The sequence below is a fragment of the Fusarium verticillioides genome, chromosome 4 (genome assembly GCF_000149555.1).
Source record: "Fusarium verticillioides 7600 chromosome 4, whole genome shotgun sequence".
In the NCBI taxonomy this organism is placed as follows: domain Eukaryota; kingdom Fungi; phylum Ascomycota; class Sordariomycetes; order Hypocreales; family Nectriaceae; genus Fusarium; species Fusarium verticillioides.
In genome coordinates this window covers 892,741-908,804 of record NC_031678.1, presented here as the reverse complement: position 1 = coordinate 908,804, position 16,064 = coordinate 892,741, and the positions used below count along the sequence as shown (strand labels likewise).

Here is a 16,064-nt window from a genome sequence, read left to right as displayed (position 1 = left end):
CGCGCTCCATCATGGACGGTGCTTCTCTCGTTACCGATGACCTTCTTGATCCCCCGCCTCGAATATACGAGCGACTTCGTCAGATAGCTGGTTATACATGGGATGAAAGCCAGCTGCCTTTCCATTCTTCATACGACTTCTGGTAAATTCTCCGCTATACCCTGCGAACCTTCCATCATCAGCCCTCGCATTATAGCTTGCTTCCACCATGTGCTTCTCATTCTCTGACCGCTTCTAGGCACGTATTCGGCACGCGGTGGGTGTCCTCGGTGCCTTCGCCTTCGAGCTCTCACAATGCCTCGAGCCCAGGATCCGCCCTGAGGCTACATTCTGGCCGCCCATCGCCGTTAGAACCTTACGCCCAAATATCGAATATCGACGGGTACGATACTCAAGCAATAACACCCCCAGCCTCATCGTCCTCCAATATACCAAGCGATGCCGCATATATCGAAGAACCAGTCGTTGCTCGTTTATCATATCACGCCCTACGAGAGGAGCGGGCTTTTCACATAGCTAAAAGCTTAATTGCCACTTCAGATCCGACAGGGGAGCACATTGTTAAACCTATCGACTTGATTAGGCTACAACCCCTTCCTGGCGATCGCGCACAGGTTGTTGTTTCTATATACCAGCATCCTGGACCCAACTATCTACTCGAAGTGCTGGACATGGGACCGGCTTTTTACAGAGCTCGCATACATGGGGAGACATTCAGCTCATTACGGAAGAACGAACCCGAACTGCACCCGCCAATCTCTCTACAATATTTTCTAGATTTTGCTATAGGTGCGACTCAATGCCTGGAGCTTCTCCACCACAACCTTGGCATGATCCATGGCGAAATCCGAGGCGATGCGTTTCACTTCAATATCGAAACTGGGCAGGTCAAAGTTATGTCTTTTGGGTCTGGCATTCGCTCGTTCGAACACGGCCTGACGAGCACGGGATGGTCAACGCTTTCGAAAGAACTTGGGGCACAGAACAAACTATTATATATAAGCCCTGAACAGACAGGACGAATGCCTGCTGAGCCAGATAGTCGGACCGACATTTATTCTTTGGGTGTTTTATTCTGGACCTTACTGACTCAGAGGCCAGTCTTCGAAGGTGATAGCCCCCTTGACATCGTACAGGGCGTTCTTGGTCGGAGAATACCGAACGTCTCTACAGTGAGGCTTGATATCCCTGACGTGGTTGGGAGGATCATACAAAGATGCACGGCTAGAAATGTCCAGGACCGTTATCACTCGGCGAGCGGGCTTCGCCATGATTTAATTAAGGTCCAGGAGTTTCTCGGTGACGGAGATTGGTTGGCGCTTAAGGAGTGGAGGATTGGAACTAAGGACGTATCGTCGTTCTTCATGCTTCCAGCGATCATGATCGGCCGCCAGCAAGAGCAAGCAGAATTAGCCAAGGTCATTGATCGCGTCGCAAAAAGCCATGCCATGAACTTGAAGGGAAACACGAACCGGTTCTCTGACGGCTCAACCTTGTCAAACGATATGGCCGCTTTTGATGATATTTCTAGTGAGGGAGCGAGCTCTGTGGATGGCACAAACTATCGCAGCGGTTCTTTTACCCACACTGCTTCTTCTGACCCTAAGCTACCAAAGACCAACTTCAACCCCTTGTTCTCAGATACCCAGACGGTATCTGGCGATACAATTTCATCTTCACCATCCGGGACCCTTCCGAGAATTGCCAGGCCATGGGAAAGACACCAGTCAATCTCAATTGAGACACGCAGTCTTGTCGATAGCTCAGGACCCGATTCCCAAAATCGCCACAGCGTCGTAGAGTCGACAGCGTCCAGCCTGTCAAGACAGCTGGGCTCGGCCAAGTTTAGACGGCGCGACCATTGTGAGGTTGTCACAATCGAGGGTGCAGGGGGTCTTGGAAAGAGCTGTCTTGTTCAAAGTGTTCTGGCGGATGCAGGCGGCGGGGTTATTGTGCCACTGCGAAATTTGACACCGCAGGAGAACAGCATTTGGACCTCTGCTTAAGCTGCTCTCGTCCCTGTTCAAGCAAGTCTGGGGTGAGAGGAATACGGAGACTCCTTTTCACCAGGGCCTTAAGCAGTTCGTTCGCCCTGTCTGGCCAATGCTGCACCGTCTCTTGGGCCTCCCGGAGTTTCTTCTCGGCCCCCCAGAAGCATCAATTGGCCGTTCGATCTCATCGTCCCTTCAATTCGCCTCGATCAGAGGTAATGGAAAGTCTGGGCTAAAACGACGGGGTTCATCTCCTGGAAGCTCACCCAAGCCAGTTGCCAGGAACCCCAGCGTTGCTTCACAATCATCCTCAGACTTTCTTCGAACGGGTACATCCACCAAGACAATGCGGTTGATGAACATATTCCTAGATGTACTTCGCGTGTTCACTGCACACAAGTTCATCTGCTTCTGCTTGGATGATCTTCACTTTGCCGACGATGAATCAATGGAGCTCATATCCCAAATCATCGCTTCGAGGATGAAAATGATCATCATTATGACCTACCGAACTGAAGAGATCACATGGGATAAGATCCAAAGCATGATCCATCCCCCTGAAGGCGAAGGTATGTACTAATATATGCTTTAGTCCCATGAATGGCGACTAATTGCTACCAGCAGAGTATCCTCGTTCGGGTGGTCCTTTGGTCACGCGTATAACATTATCACCCTTGGCCGAAGACGACATAGTTCAATACGTCTCGACAACGCTTTGTCGACCAAAGGAAGAAGTCTTGCCTCTTGCTTTGGTGTTGCAATCCAAGACGGCTGGCAATCCATTCTACATGCGAGAGATGCTGAGTGCTTGTCACCGGAAGAAGTGTATCTGGTACGATTACAGAGACAGTCAATGGCATTATGATCTTGACAGGCTTTTTGAACAATTTCAAGGGGAAAAGGATTACGACATACTTGATACAGGCTTCATCACACACCGACTGTCAGAGCTCCCTGCAGCAGCACGAACTCTTCTCGCTTGGGCTGCTCTTATCGGCAATTCATTCTCCTTTGAACTCATCTGTCATTTGATGGGGGGTGAGTTTGATTACCATGAGGATGATAAGGGATCATGCTGTGCGACGTTTACACACAAAACCTACTCGCAAGGAGAGGCAATCGCTGGTCTTCAAGCAGCCATACAGGCCTATATCATTGTACCCAGTGAGACCGATGATCGATTTCGATTTGCCCATGACAGATACATTCATGCTTCGGCAGACCTGCAGGAATGCAATTCTCGGAAGATGCATTTCATTATTGCCCAGACACTCCAAAAATACTATGGCGGCGAAAACCAACAGCTGGACAACACAGCCTCTCATATTTGCGCAGCAGTTGACATCATCAAGAGACGAATTTTAAATCGTTACCAATATCGCAAACTGTTGACGAGCTGCGCCCAAGCCGCCGCAGAGAGCGGTGCGAAGCCCACAGCCGCAAAATATTACAATACTGCTCTTACGCTCCTCCAGGACGACCCCTGGACAGACGGCAAAGAAGATGTATCTTACGATGAAACAATGCAGCTTCACCTCAGAGCAGCAGAGTGTTATCTTTACATGGGCCAATATACCGCGGCCAACGAGATTCTCAACACTATTTTCGAGAATGGGAAATCACCATTCGACAACGCACCAGCATACGTCTTGCAGTCAAGAATATACGCCCAGAGTGGTGATTCCGCTTCTGCTCTAGTTTCACTCAAAGACTGCCTGGTCGGCCTTGGGGTTACCGTCGATGATGAGCCAAGCTTCAAAAAGTGCGACGAGAAGTTTGAGCGCTTGTCAATCCAAATTCAAACGATGGGCCGTGGCGAACTTCTCAATTATAAGCAAGCAGAGGATCCTAGTGTCGCACCTGTCGGAGCTGTGCTGGCTGAAACCATCAGCGCTGCTTGGTGGAGCGACGGCTTACGGTACTATCATCTCACTCTCATGATGGTCGAGATGCATCTCGAAAGGGGCGCGTATCCACAGTCCGGAATGGCATTCCTCTATCTTGCGATGATCGCATTGTCCCGGTTCAATATGACACAATTTGCGGTCGAGCTAGGCAACACGTCCCAAGAGTTGCTTTACCAATCTCGAGACCCTTTCTTTCTCGCCCGTGGTTTGATGCTCTACTCGATATGTATAGGACATGTTCACATGACGATGCCCATGATCATGGCTCAAATGGAGGATGCCGTGGAGTATGCATCAGTCGCTGGTGACAGGATATCAACCATAATGAGCTACGGCGTGTCCTCAGTTTTCAAGTTTTTCAGCGGAGAAACCTGTTCAGACCTCGAAGGCTTCTGTCAATATGGCTGTGAGGAAATTCCCAACTGGTATGCTGATTCTAGAGGGGGTTCAATACTCATTGCCGTTAGACAGCTCTGCCGGGCTCTTCAGGGCAAGACTCGCACTAGCAACGCCTTGGAAGTCATGAACGACGAGACACATAACGCGGAGAACTACAAGAAATGGCTGATCAGCTGTAGCCGTAAGAGTAACCGCTCTGTCACCTTCTACCAGAGCTTCGAGATCATACCCCTATTCCTCTATGGACATTACGAGCGTGCCGTGGAAATTGGAAGCCACGCCGTTGATCAACTTAGTATGCTCTGGTCAGCGCACAACAGTAGGTTGATACTGTTGTTCCACGGCCTCGCTCGTGCTGGATACCTGCTACAAAAGCTCCAACTCCCCTGTTCTCCAACTGAAGACTTCTCCTCGCAGGCCGAAGAGGTCATAAAGGAACTGCGCCACTACGTGAAGATGATGGATGAGTGGTGCACTGTTTCTGACATTAATTACCTAAGTTGGATGAAGTTTCTGCAAGCACAGGTTGAGGAATTATCTCTGAACCATGGGAATGCCATTCAGCACTATGAGCAAGCATTGGATCATGCAGCTGAGCATAATTCAGTTTTTGATGAAGCTCTTGGCAATTATCTTATGGCTGGTATGTTCATTCGACGAAGTGCGCGTCGGTCAGCTCGAGCAGCACTTCTTGAAGCAGTTGGCTTATTCCGGCAGATGGGGGCTCTCGGTGTTTCAAAAGCCATCGAGGAGGAACACAGCCTGTTACTACATGGTCCTACAAGGAACTACCGTACTTGCGATACTGGCGTTCAAACCGACTTTGTCGCTGATGCCAGCTCAGTTCAATACAGGACTGGAGAGGCAGAGGACGGTGGAGATCTTGCACGCATCCCTTCCAACACGATGAACATGGCCGACCTCAACAAGGGCGAGCGCATAGGAGCATGGCGAGGCTCCATGAATATTCAGGCCGAGCCCGGGGTAGGACTGCCTGCTCTCGATATGATCGATCTGCACGCCATCCTTGTATCGTCGCAGGTCATCTCCTCTATGCTGCAAGTCGATGAGCTTCTGAAAACTATGTGCGACGTCATCTTACAGACTTGTGGTGGCTCAGCTACGCTGGCTGCCATTGTTGTCCAGGAGAACGACATGGATGCTTGGTGTGTAGCAGCAAGTGGTGATCCCGAGAAAGGAGCTTCCGCCCATATCCCAGGTATTCCCATATCAGGAACCTCACTTATTGCAGAGAATGTGGTTCTCTACTCTACCCGCTTCCTTGAGTCAGTCTTTGTTCCAGACCTAATATCTGACGAGAGATTCGGCAATGTCAACGAGTCCTGGCTTCAGAGAAACCCCGTTGGCAAGAGTATTATTGCGATTCCGATCTGTCATGGCAACAAGCCTCTCCTTGGCGTGCTCTATCTGGAGGGTGAACCGGGTGCATTCACAGATCGCAACGTCACGGTCCTGCAGCTTCTTGTCAACCAGATTGGCATAAGCTACTCGAACGCCCTTGCGATGAAGAATGTCGAGAAAATATCTGCAGAAAACCGCTCTATGGTAGCCGTTCAGAAGCGCGCACTTGCCAAGGCTCTTGAGGCAGAGACAAAGGCCAAGAACGCGGAAGCGGAAGCCAAGCGAAATGTCAAGCTGGCGGAGGAAGCAGCGAAGGCTAAATCCATATTCTTGGCCAATGTGTCGCACGAACTTCGCACTCCTCTCAATGGCGTAATCGGCAACTCGGAGCTTCTTCGCGACAGTGATCTGAATAAGGATCAGCTCGAGATGGCCGACTCAATTCGAGTCTCCGCTGATCTGCTATTGACGGTAATCAATGACATCTTGGACTTCTCCAAGATGGAGGCAGACAAGATGAAGTTGTACATCATTGCCTTCAACCCCGAAGACATGGTCCGCGAAGTCGTCCGGGCCGTTTCATATAGCAATCGTGAAAAGACGTCCAAGAAGAATGTCAAGATCGTACAAAACATCAACCTACCGCCGATGCTAATCTACGGCGACCCTATCCGTTTACACCAGGTTTTGGGCAATCTTATTGGAAACAGTCTGAAGTTCACCGAAGATGGTTCGATCACTATTGGTGCTCGTCTGGACAAGGAGACAAAGGAGCACGCCACCCTCACTTTCTGGGTTCGAGATACTGGCATCGGTATTCCTCCTCAGCAATTGGCCAAACTATTTCAACCCTTCAGCCAAGCGGATGCTAGCACAGCTAGAAAATACGGTGGAAGCGGTCTCGGTCTCAGCATCTGTAAGTCTCTCATTGAGACAATGATGAAGGGCAAGATTCGGCTCGAGAGTGAAGAGAATGTGGGCACAACTGCTTGGTTCACTGTCACGTTTGAGAAGGCCAAGCCTGATGTTGCTGCAGGAGACGCGCAGACCAAAGCCACGCCATCTGTCGACCGATACTACGTAGTAACTTCACCTGTGGAGAGAGCGGAATCGCCAAATCCTTATCTGGACTTATCTAAGGTCCCTAAGGATGAGATTCGCATTTGTGTTGCTGAGGATAACCCGATCAATCAAAAGATTGCTATACAATACGTGCAGAGATTGGGGTATAAGGGGGTTGTTGCATACGACAACGGTCTGAAGGCTGTAGAGGGGCTCCGGCAGAAGGCCAAAGAGGGCAAACCATATCATGTTGTCTTGATGGATGTCCAGATGCCGGTTCTTGACGGTTATGAGGCGACAAAGCTAATTCGGAAGGACTCTCTCGATGCAGTGCGCACTATTTTGGTCATTGCCATGACCGCTTCTGCTATCCAGGGGGATAGGGAGAAGTGCTTGGCTGCTGGTATGAATGACTATCTCGCCAAGCCAGTTAGATCAGAGATTCTGAAAAAGAAGCTCGACGCATATCTCAGCGTTGAGGTAAGGGAATCTGGTGTTACTGATGGAATCTTCACTAACATGACGTAGCACCCACCGCCAAAACCAGAATCTTCTCCTCCGGCACAACACGACTCATCTTCCACACCTAGCCCCCACACGCAATCCGGGGTGGCTACTCACAGATCTAGCTCATCGCTTGTTCTTCCATCTCCTGTAGTCAAACCGAGTGTGGCAACAAAGGGGTTGGCCAACGTGCCTCTTGATCCGATGCAGGAAGAAGCCGTGTTCAACCAACCAGTTGACCAGACGGCTCTACAAGCACAAGACAGCCCTGTCTTCAACAGGGAACAAGATCCATCGCCACTAGCCATACGTGGCAGTTCACCGCACTCGATGAATGCCTCTGGCCTTGGCCGTGTTTCAAGTGATGATCGGTCTGTAGACGCGGCGTCAATTGCAGACAGCTCAACCTCCCAGTCACAGAAACGACTGCCTCGAAAGCTTGTAAAAAATCGCCGCAACAGCGAGTCAAACAGCGAGCGACCATCGCTTAGCAACGTATCCAACGACAAGTCGCGAGGTGTTCTCAAAAAACCGCAACGGCAGAGCACGACGAATCTTGTTGAAGAGAGCCAAAAAGCGGAGAACAACTCTTACAGTTCTGGAAAGGATTCTAGCAAACGTAGTAGCCTGACATCCTCTGCCTCATCGTTGAAGGATAGGATTTTTCCTCATTAGGATACTGAAGATACCTTTGCTTGATGAGGTCAGGCAAATCCTCGTCAATCTTCTGACGAAGCGCGGTTCTTGCAGGCTCTGAAACCCAACATAACTATCTATGGCACCTGGCCTGGTCCATTTTATAGACCTAAACTACCAGCATGGCGAAGAGAGCACCAATGGATGATATGAATTTATGGTCGTGTTCAAATATGGCAGGCATTATTGGGATGTGGTGGAATGGAACTTGATGGTCAAGGATTTGGTGAGTTCTCCGGACAAGGAAAAAGACACTATATGGGTGGGCGAAAAGAGCTTTCTCCCGCTTCACAACCTTCATGTTATTGGGCATGATCTAAATTTCGGATACTTGTTTTTACTTCAGCGAGGAGCTTTCGAGGAGGATGGGGGCTTGTGTTGAGGCGCAGGTGAGCGAGGACATTCGATTCTTGATGGCCAAGGGGTAAATGCTATGTGGTGGGCTGTTTGGAGCCCTGCAAGATACCTCGTTTTTGCTTTATTCTATTCTTCTCGCGGAAATCATCGACTCATCATAGATAGCATGATCCACTGTTTGGGACCCGAGTGCCAAAGAGAACAGGAGAATATGCCACAGTACAGTTGAAATGGTTTGTGAAAGTTCAGCATTACGAATACAGAACGTTGTGAGGGTACCTAACAATGAAATTCTATGTACCTTCTGAGCCCTGAGGAACTGTAATTGGTTGACAGATGCACAGTGGTAGTATACAGTGCCCTTCGGTTTACCTCGAACAAAGCTCCACGCCAGTTCGCCGAAGCTTGACACCATAAGGATTGAAGGGTGTAGCGAATTCGAGTTGAACCAAGCTTAATAATCGTAGCCATAAATGGATATGATCGACATGGAGTAAAGGGTCAGACAGAGGCGAGGAGCCACATGGGGGACTCACGCTAGCGGCCGTTGGCGACAAACAACGCATTGGTGTCCGAGATTAACTTAACTTAGATGAGACGAGTCTCCGACGACATCCATTCAAGATAGGTCAGACCCTACGGAGTACGGCCTGACTACATGTCGTCGACGGGATGATAGCCACACATACATACCGTCACAACAAGTGGCGAGGGTCATGGGTGGAGAAGCGGAAAAGGAGTTGACGTGTAAGCTGACCAACCGATCAATTCTCGATCAATGGCAGATCCCGGCTTGTCTGGTTGGTCAACAATGAACTTGGCTCAAGGATTCGATCTCGCGTAAATACGTGCAGATGTCACTGTGGAGGTGAAGGGGTTCTCAGCTGGCAATGTGCGAGCCCACTGAGAGTTAAGCCAGTTCAGGACCTGATTTAGGTTCCAACAGGAAGAAATCCATTCGTGGCAGCATTGCGGCCTTTTGTCTCTGGTAACCACGCCGCGTGCATTTTTTCCATTATGTTGTTTTTTGTCATAGTTCAGTCCGAGCCTTCAAACTGCTGGCACATGAAGACGAGGTCTCATGATCTAAAATCACTGTCCTTTCTAATAAAAATTTGAAACTTGGAACGACCAGGCATAGCAACTAGGAGGCAAGGGACGATACGTACCGAGAGTAGTTGTGGTCCGTGGACTGACTCCTTGTTCCTTGATTATTTGTTCTAGGCCAGCAAGCCATACTGAAATCAACATCTGGAAACAGCATCTCGTATTTGGATGATATCAATGGAGGGAAAATGATCGACAGAGACAAATGAGCTCACCCGGGCAAATGAGATCTCTCCCCATGCACTTGAAGTCGGAGTAATCCAGTCGTGTTGCAAGTTCTGGTACGGAAGCCGGCCTTGTAAGTCAGGGCGGGTAGGTTTTCGTCAATTCCGGACTACCAAACAGAGAAGGACAATCACTGACATCCAGTGCAGCCTCCGGTGTCGATCCCCCTACAATGGCTTGCCTTAAATCTTGGGGCTCGCAGGCCCGTGTGTTCTGGCACGATAGACACATGTCAGATGGGACGGGGAGCGCTAGCAGGGGAATCACTTCGCTGATCTTGATCGCCCGAATAACCAAGGGCTTGTGGCGCTGCGAGTTTGAGATGTGGGTTATCGAATCATTTACCCATCAACACGTCCAGTAGCCTAGTGATCGACCATGGCCATTTCTTGTTTGATGCGGAAATTTTGTGGTCGATTCGGTACTCCATACAGGGTAGATACTCTACAGCTAGACCGCAAAGGCCAGTAGTGTAACGGTGCCTAGGTGCAAGTAGCCGATCACCAGAAAATCTCGGGAGCCAGATAGGTACACAGACATTATAGCGGTGGGTTCCCGCAAAACAAAGGCGAGTTTCGTATCCTGATTTAGTTACTGGACCGAGGCCGAGTCTATCAATTTACTCCAAGATTTTCAGTATCTGGTTGTGATCACAAGTGCAGGCTTTGGGCTCAGTCCTCTCAGTCAACCAACGACATGGGCATCATTGGATTGTCTGACACCTCTCCATAAGTTACGGAGTACCCCTTGACTAGATAGGTAAGGCAGGGCGTTTAAAAGGATACTCTTACTCTGACCGCGAGTTGAGTCCCGTCTAGACCAGACCCGCACATGGATCGGGATAGCCTAGCTACTTAGACCCAAAAACTACAAGGGTGTAATCGGATTGGGCCGACCACGAGGGTGGGTGGGAAAGTCGCTTAAAGGCTAGCTGCCGATCCATCAGCTCACACGGGCAAACAAGAGCTTCCAGCTTCATCGGTGGCGGCAAATTAAACGAGCCTACCAAGATAGGTCATGTACTGTATCTGTGCCTGAGCGAGCCCTGTCGCAAATCCTGGGCGGCGACTAATCAGTAAAGGATCTGCGAAATTGAGTTGCTTGATGTGCAGTACGGAGTAAGGTAAGCTAGTAAGGCATGATGAACAGCAATTATAGACTAGATGCCGCAAAGCAGGTGATCGTGGCCCATCGACAGGCATACGGTAGTTATGATCAGGAAAATGATTGAAATGTCAATCTAATTCTTTTGTGTTAAGAAAACTCCCTGATAAAGCACGTCTACGTGCGCTCTCATATCATAGACAAAGTGTCTAGATGTAATTGAGCTATACAACCAACCCACAGAAGAAGACGGACGTAGATGTTGATTGAGACAGGCCCCCGTTCCAACAGTTGGCATGGTGTGGCAAGACGCGCCAGTTCCTTTCACGTGCATGTGTATTATTCGAACGAGCACATCATAAGCTTGAGTCAAGTTTGTAGGCGTAGGTAACGAACAAGACCAGGATTGCAAATTGGAGATCCACGACGATACCTCAAAAGGATCAGTGCATCTGCTGACAATGTATGTATGAACGCCCTCAAGTTGCGGCTGAGGTTCTGAACAGCTTGGCGAGATGACATGTGTAAACGGCTAGTGCGACAAATTAGTCGCTTGGTTCATTTTAACTCGGGCTCAGAGATTTGTGTAGATGATATCGGGCGCTATCGTGCATCGGACGCAACATCCAGTACGTCGTCAGGCGGGCTAACCCAAGACAAGATTGAGACGCGCATGCGACCAGTTGAGTCGGTCTGTTTCTGTTGGGTGAAATGCAAAACGGACATGATTCATCTCATATCAGTGCTGGTGTCTGATGTGGTTCATTGTAGGATGATGGATCCAGACTTGCAGGAGACAAGGATAATGATGCACGAGTCCAAGTGAGGTGACGAAGTGTGGAACAGGAAGCCAGGGATGGATGACGAGAAGACGAGATGAGAGTGCAGTCAAGCAAGGAAGTCGTTGAGAGAAGGGTCGTTGGACGAAATGAAAATGGGAGGAAATGCCCAGGTTGGAAAAACTTCCACCAAAACAACAAAGATTGAGGGGAATGTCGTAGGAGGTGTTGGGCAGGGACAGGGGACAGTGCGTGACTTGGTGTTTCAGATGTCCATTCTCGACATGGGGTTTCCAAGCTGCAGGTGCGTCTCGGGCCCGACCGACCAACTTATTCTCTAATTGGACAAAGCATGATATGGTCCTGGGATCCCTAGTCCTTGGAACTGGAAGAGCATGCCCTGGCGCATGTTCATTGGTACAAGATCTGCACCGAGCCTCACTAGGAACACACCCTACAGGCTAGTACTAATTAATGCACCTAACCTTACAAAGATGTTGACTCTCAGGGCAGTCCGAGGTAGATCTGGAGACGTTGTACGGGAGTACTCCGTACACATCCGTATGCAATCACTGCGAAGAGATGCTTGCATAGGATCATCACTAAGGCCAATGTACATGAGTAGTACGACCAACAACAGATTTTCTTTGATGCTGACTCCAGCGAGTCTGTTAGCCAGCTAATTTATTTGCGATCCAGGATAGTGCTTCAAGCAGCGTCATTCTACCAATACTGGTATCTTATCTGATATCCCAACAGCGGACAGAGTGGTCAAAATAACACAGAAAGGTGGGAACTTGATTCCCCGTGTTGGGTTCGTGCTGATTACCCAGTTGGTAAAGCAAGACAGATTGGGCCTTGTATCTGACCGATTCATACTCCAAGCGTCAAGCTCGTACGACTCGTCCAATATGAGAGACACCACGGATCTCCTTGTACAACAAAGCTGTTGTGAAGCAGAGAAACCGGACGGAATGTTCGAGAGGATATCGGAAGCTATTATGGCGGTACCTGTGCAGGAACTTTCCACGACTCCCGGTCGTAGGCAATGAAAAACCCCCACAAACCAAAGCAGATGAAGAATAAACTACAACAGATGGGGTTAATCTACGTCAACGAAATTTTTGAAACTTGGCTCAACTCAGAAATACCATCGGTGACAAGACGGGATTCAAATTGGAAGCCAAATTTTTGCAAACATCGCTGCATCCACCCCAAGAATTTTGAAGTTCTTCCCAGATCATATCATCCCTTGCAGGTGACTCGCTTCGAAGTGACTGCAGAGGTAAGGGATGAATTTCAGAAAGCCCTGCATGTCTCTACGCGAAACAAACAGAATAACATAAGGAAGCGCGCTTAGAGGCAGCTAAGACAGGTATAAGAAACTAGACCTGAAAGGTCGAAATGAAAATGAACTCTGTTATCTACGTATCTTGCTCTATTAATCGTATCTGAGGATGTCGAGGGTCCGATAACCTCATAGCCTGTGTCCCGTTCGCATTGTTGTGTGACTTAATAAAGCCATATGCTGGCTGCTGCCATGTAAACATAGTTACGTTTCTATAAGTTGATTATGGTTAAGAGGGAGTGGTGGTTAATCCTGAGCTAGCCCAACAAACGAATTCGAGGGACTGATTAACAATCTTTTATCCGCGTACTGGTATGTGCACAGGTCAGAACCTTGACCTGGATCGTGGCGCATTTCCGATATCTAACGGCGCACATCAAAGGGTGGTAACGGTTTTCGAGAGGGTAGGGCTTGCCCAAAGGGTGGAGTACCGCTCGTCTCCTTGCTCATCTTTGCCCATAGGTTGATGACGATGGCTAGGATTGGATGGGTTCTGGCTATCTAACTCAAAGAAGCCTCACGTTTCCTTTCCTGCGGCGGACGAGATCAGTCTCAAGTTGTGGGCTTGTAAAGCTGAGGAATCCTTGTAAACCAGACGAATCTAACGGCACACAGCACTATGCGCCTAGTCAGGAGGGAGTGTTCCATTGGCCGTTCTTATGCTACCGAACACATAGGTACCTAAGGTAGGTAGCTTGGCCTTCGACTAAAGCTGCAGAGAGATTCAAGTGGCCTAGTGAGCCACCACCACGAGAAAACCATGCTGCAACGTGCTTTTGACGATGGACCTGGCAAGTGTGGCTGCGTGGCGATGGGTTCAAGCCTTCAAGGATGAATTGGGAAAAGACCCCGCCCATCACTTGGTGTTGAGCAACGCTAATCTGTAGTGTATTACTACCAGGCGCCTCGAGGCCCTGCAGAACGGTTGGGTATTAGATTGGATCGACTACAAAGAGGGTGCCAATTCTTCTCGACCAATGCATTATGACCAAACCTGGGCATCATTGTTGGCCCTGATCCTGGAAAGGCTGGCTACTAAGGCAAGCAGGCCTGGTAGCCTCCACGGGTTACTCTGACATCTGGCACTTTGCCATGAGTATGCTTGAGAAAAACGACTAGATCTGCAACAGCCTGAGACGGGTTTATGATGACGAAATATGATGTTGGGTTGCTACTGGACATCGTGAGCACCAGCTACCCGTTCTACAGTTATTGACTTGTGATAGGATCGGGCAATTCATGATCGGAGACTAGTGTCTGACAATGCCTCGTCTTGGCCAACTTCCCTTCATGCGTAATCGTTCAGCAGGTGGGAAATACACATATAATATCTCCCTGTAACTTCGGTAAAGTGGGTTGGCAGGATGGGCATTTGCAAAGATGAAACGCGGAACCGCGACATGAAAGGGGACGTCTGTGGTGGATGTAAGCCCACACACAAAGTAATAATACATACCTAGCTTGTTCAAACCCAGCGCCACATGAGGTCGGAAGGAGCGGCTGAGGAACTTGGTCACAAGCTAATTGCAAAGCATCTTGGCGTAGACCCGAGCAAAGCCCAGAACCCAGGGCTATTGCCAGGGTGGCTCGGGGCTCAACTGCCTGCTTCTCTTTCTCTTATCTTTCCCTACCTTTCCCTGCCAATGCTCTACAGTTATGTACGAATACCTGCCGAAGTCGGAAGATGATGAGGTCCTCGCAGAAGCGAGATACGGGTAGCAGCTAAATGCAGTAGGAGACTGGCCACGCCCAGGCCCAGGCCCATGGTACCTACTGCCTGCCTTGGGGGATTTACATAATATTAAGTAGGTATGGTTGGGAGAGAGAGGAATCGAGTTGCTTTAGACCAAAAACAACGCTACCTATTTCGTGGGAGACTTCTTCAATGGCCTTTGCAATTCTTCGACCCTTCTATCCATGTAATGCCCCCCCCGTCACACCCGAAACAATAGATCACAAGCCACAAGCATTTGAGCCTAGTATGTACTTTACCAGAGAGCGGCTTAAACCCGGCTATGACGGGGACCGCGCTTCGTGCAACAGCTTTTACCCAAGATTTCTAGCCCGGTAGGTATTCTTAAAATTCGATCCATACTTTCATCCACTTCCTGTGCCTCGATTAGAGTCGCATCCTTGTGACACACGATCGGCTTGAGTCTGAAGCTTCATTTCAAACGAGGCCCACGACTTCGATTGCACCATATCAATTGAAACCCATTGTTTACATCCAATACAGAAGCTGCGCTACGACCTGACTCACTCAACATGACCTGTTTTGAATTTCTACTGCGGCCAAGTCCCTACCTCACCCTGAATTTTTAATGGCAAACCTTGAAGACAAAAGCGAAGCAAAATCACAAGCAATCGCACAACAGGGAATACGAAGGTTGAGGAAAACTTGGTATCCAAAGTACGTATTTGATCAAGCTCTGCAGACCCTACCATTAGCCTAACTGCATTGAATTAAGCTGATGCGCTAAAGACTAACATCCAAATTATTGTTTTTCCTGCCACAAGTGTCTGGCGTATGTACATTTCAGGACCCTACCTACCTAGGTATCAAGCCACTCGTGGGGCTTCCACCAGCCCACCTTCCGCATAACGACACGATTGATGGCTTTCCAATTACCGCCCAACTACCGATTCGAGGCGACATGTCTTGCCAGCCCGCCCGTGTATCATATCGAGGCTGAAAGCCTTGTTTGGATAGGAAGCTCAGATGCTGCAGCAGCTCGGACACTTTGCTTCGGCGCTCGTGTCGTTAGCTCGTAGCTGCAGCCTGGGGAAAGGTGCAGAGTCACTCGGTACAAAGAAAGCTTATTAACAAGAGTCCTTGGGTAAGAATGTCTGCAGCATCTTGTGCCTTGTCGATCTTCAGCATAGCTTTCGAGAACATCAAGCTACGAAAACAAAAGGGGGGAGAAGAAAGAACATCCCATTGGGCCTGATTAATAACGTACTTCTAACTACCACAAACGATGTTGTATCTGGATATGTGTTGATGAAGTTGGTAGTTCTTCTACCAGTATTATTTCTCGCACCGCAATCTACACACCTCCTTCATCATGTTGTGCACGCCCCTCCCTGGTTCCCGATGCCACTCACTCCACTTCTTATGATCTATTCATCCCAAACTTGTACCCTTTTTGGTCCCTCCATCCTATCTTCTTGTTGGCTGCTCGAAACCCCAGAAGCATGCACGACGCACGTTCAATTCGATGGG

At 49.1% G+C, this 16,064-nt stretch overlaps 4 protein-coding genes across 4 annotated transcripts; 3 read left to right on the top strand and 1 right to left on the bottom strand.

Moving 5' to 3' along the window:
* Nucleotides 1-11: 11 nt before the first annotated feature.
* FVEG_15518 (serine/threonine protein kinase) lies at nt 12-2,006 on the top strand (the record flags this gene model as incomplete). Its single annotated transcript, XM_018904651.1, has 2 exons — nt 12-142; nt 239-2,006. 2 exons carry the CDS (start codon nt 12-14, stop codon nt 2,004-2,006), a joined length of 1,899 nt encoding a protein of 632 aa, XP_018749147.1.
* A 97-nt stretch (nt 2,007-2,103) lies between these two features.
* FVEG_15517 (hypothetical protein) lies at nt 2,104-7,900 on the top strand (the record flags this gene model as incomplete). The annotated part of the gene is made up of 3 exons (XM_018904650.1): nt 2,104-2,560; nt 2,616-7,201; nt 7,250-7,900. The coding sequence occupies 3 exons, from the start codon at nt 2,104-2,106 to the stop codon at nt 7,898-7,900; spliced, it is 5,694 nt and encodes a 1,897-aa protein (XP_018749146.1).
* Nucleotides 7,901-9,782: 1,882 nt separating this feature from the next.
* Nucleotides 9,783-9,974, top strand: FVEG_15516 (hypothetical protein; the record flags this gene model as incomplete). Its single annotated transcript, XM_018904649.1, has 1 exon — nt 9,783-9,974. The coding sequence occupies one exon, from the start codon at nt 9,783-9,785 to the stop codon at nt 9,972-9,974; it is 192 nt and encodes a 63-aa protein (XP_018749145.1).
* A 5,172-nt stretch (nt 9,975-15,146) lies between these two features.
* Nucleotides 15,147-15,642, bottom strand: FVEG_04623 (hypothetical protein; the record flags this gene model as incomplete). Its single annotated transcript, XM_018892444.1, has 2 exons — nt 15,341-15,642; nt 15,147-15,251 (listed from the first exon to the last, which is right to left on the bottom strand). The coding sequence occupies exons 1-2, from the start codon at nt 15,374-15,376 to the stop codon at nt 15,147-15,149; spliced, it is 141 nt and encodes a 46-aa protein (XP_018749144.1). The 5' UTR covers nt 15,377-15,642.
* Between the last annotated feature and the right edge of the window lie 422 nt (nt 15,643-16,064).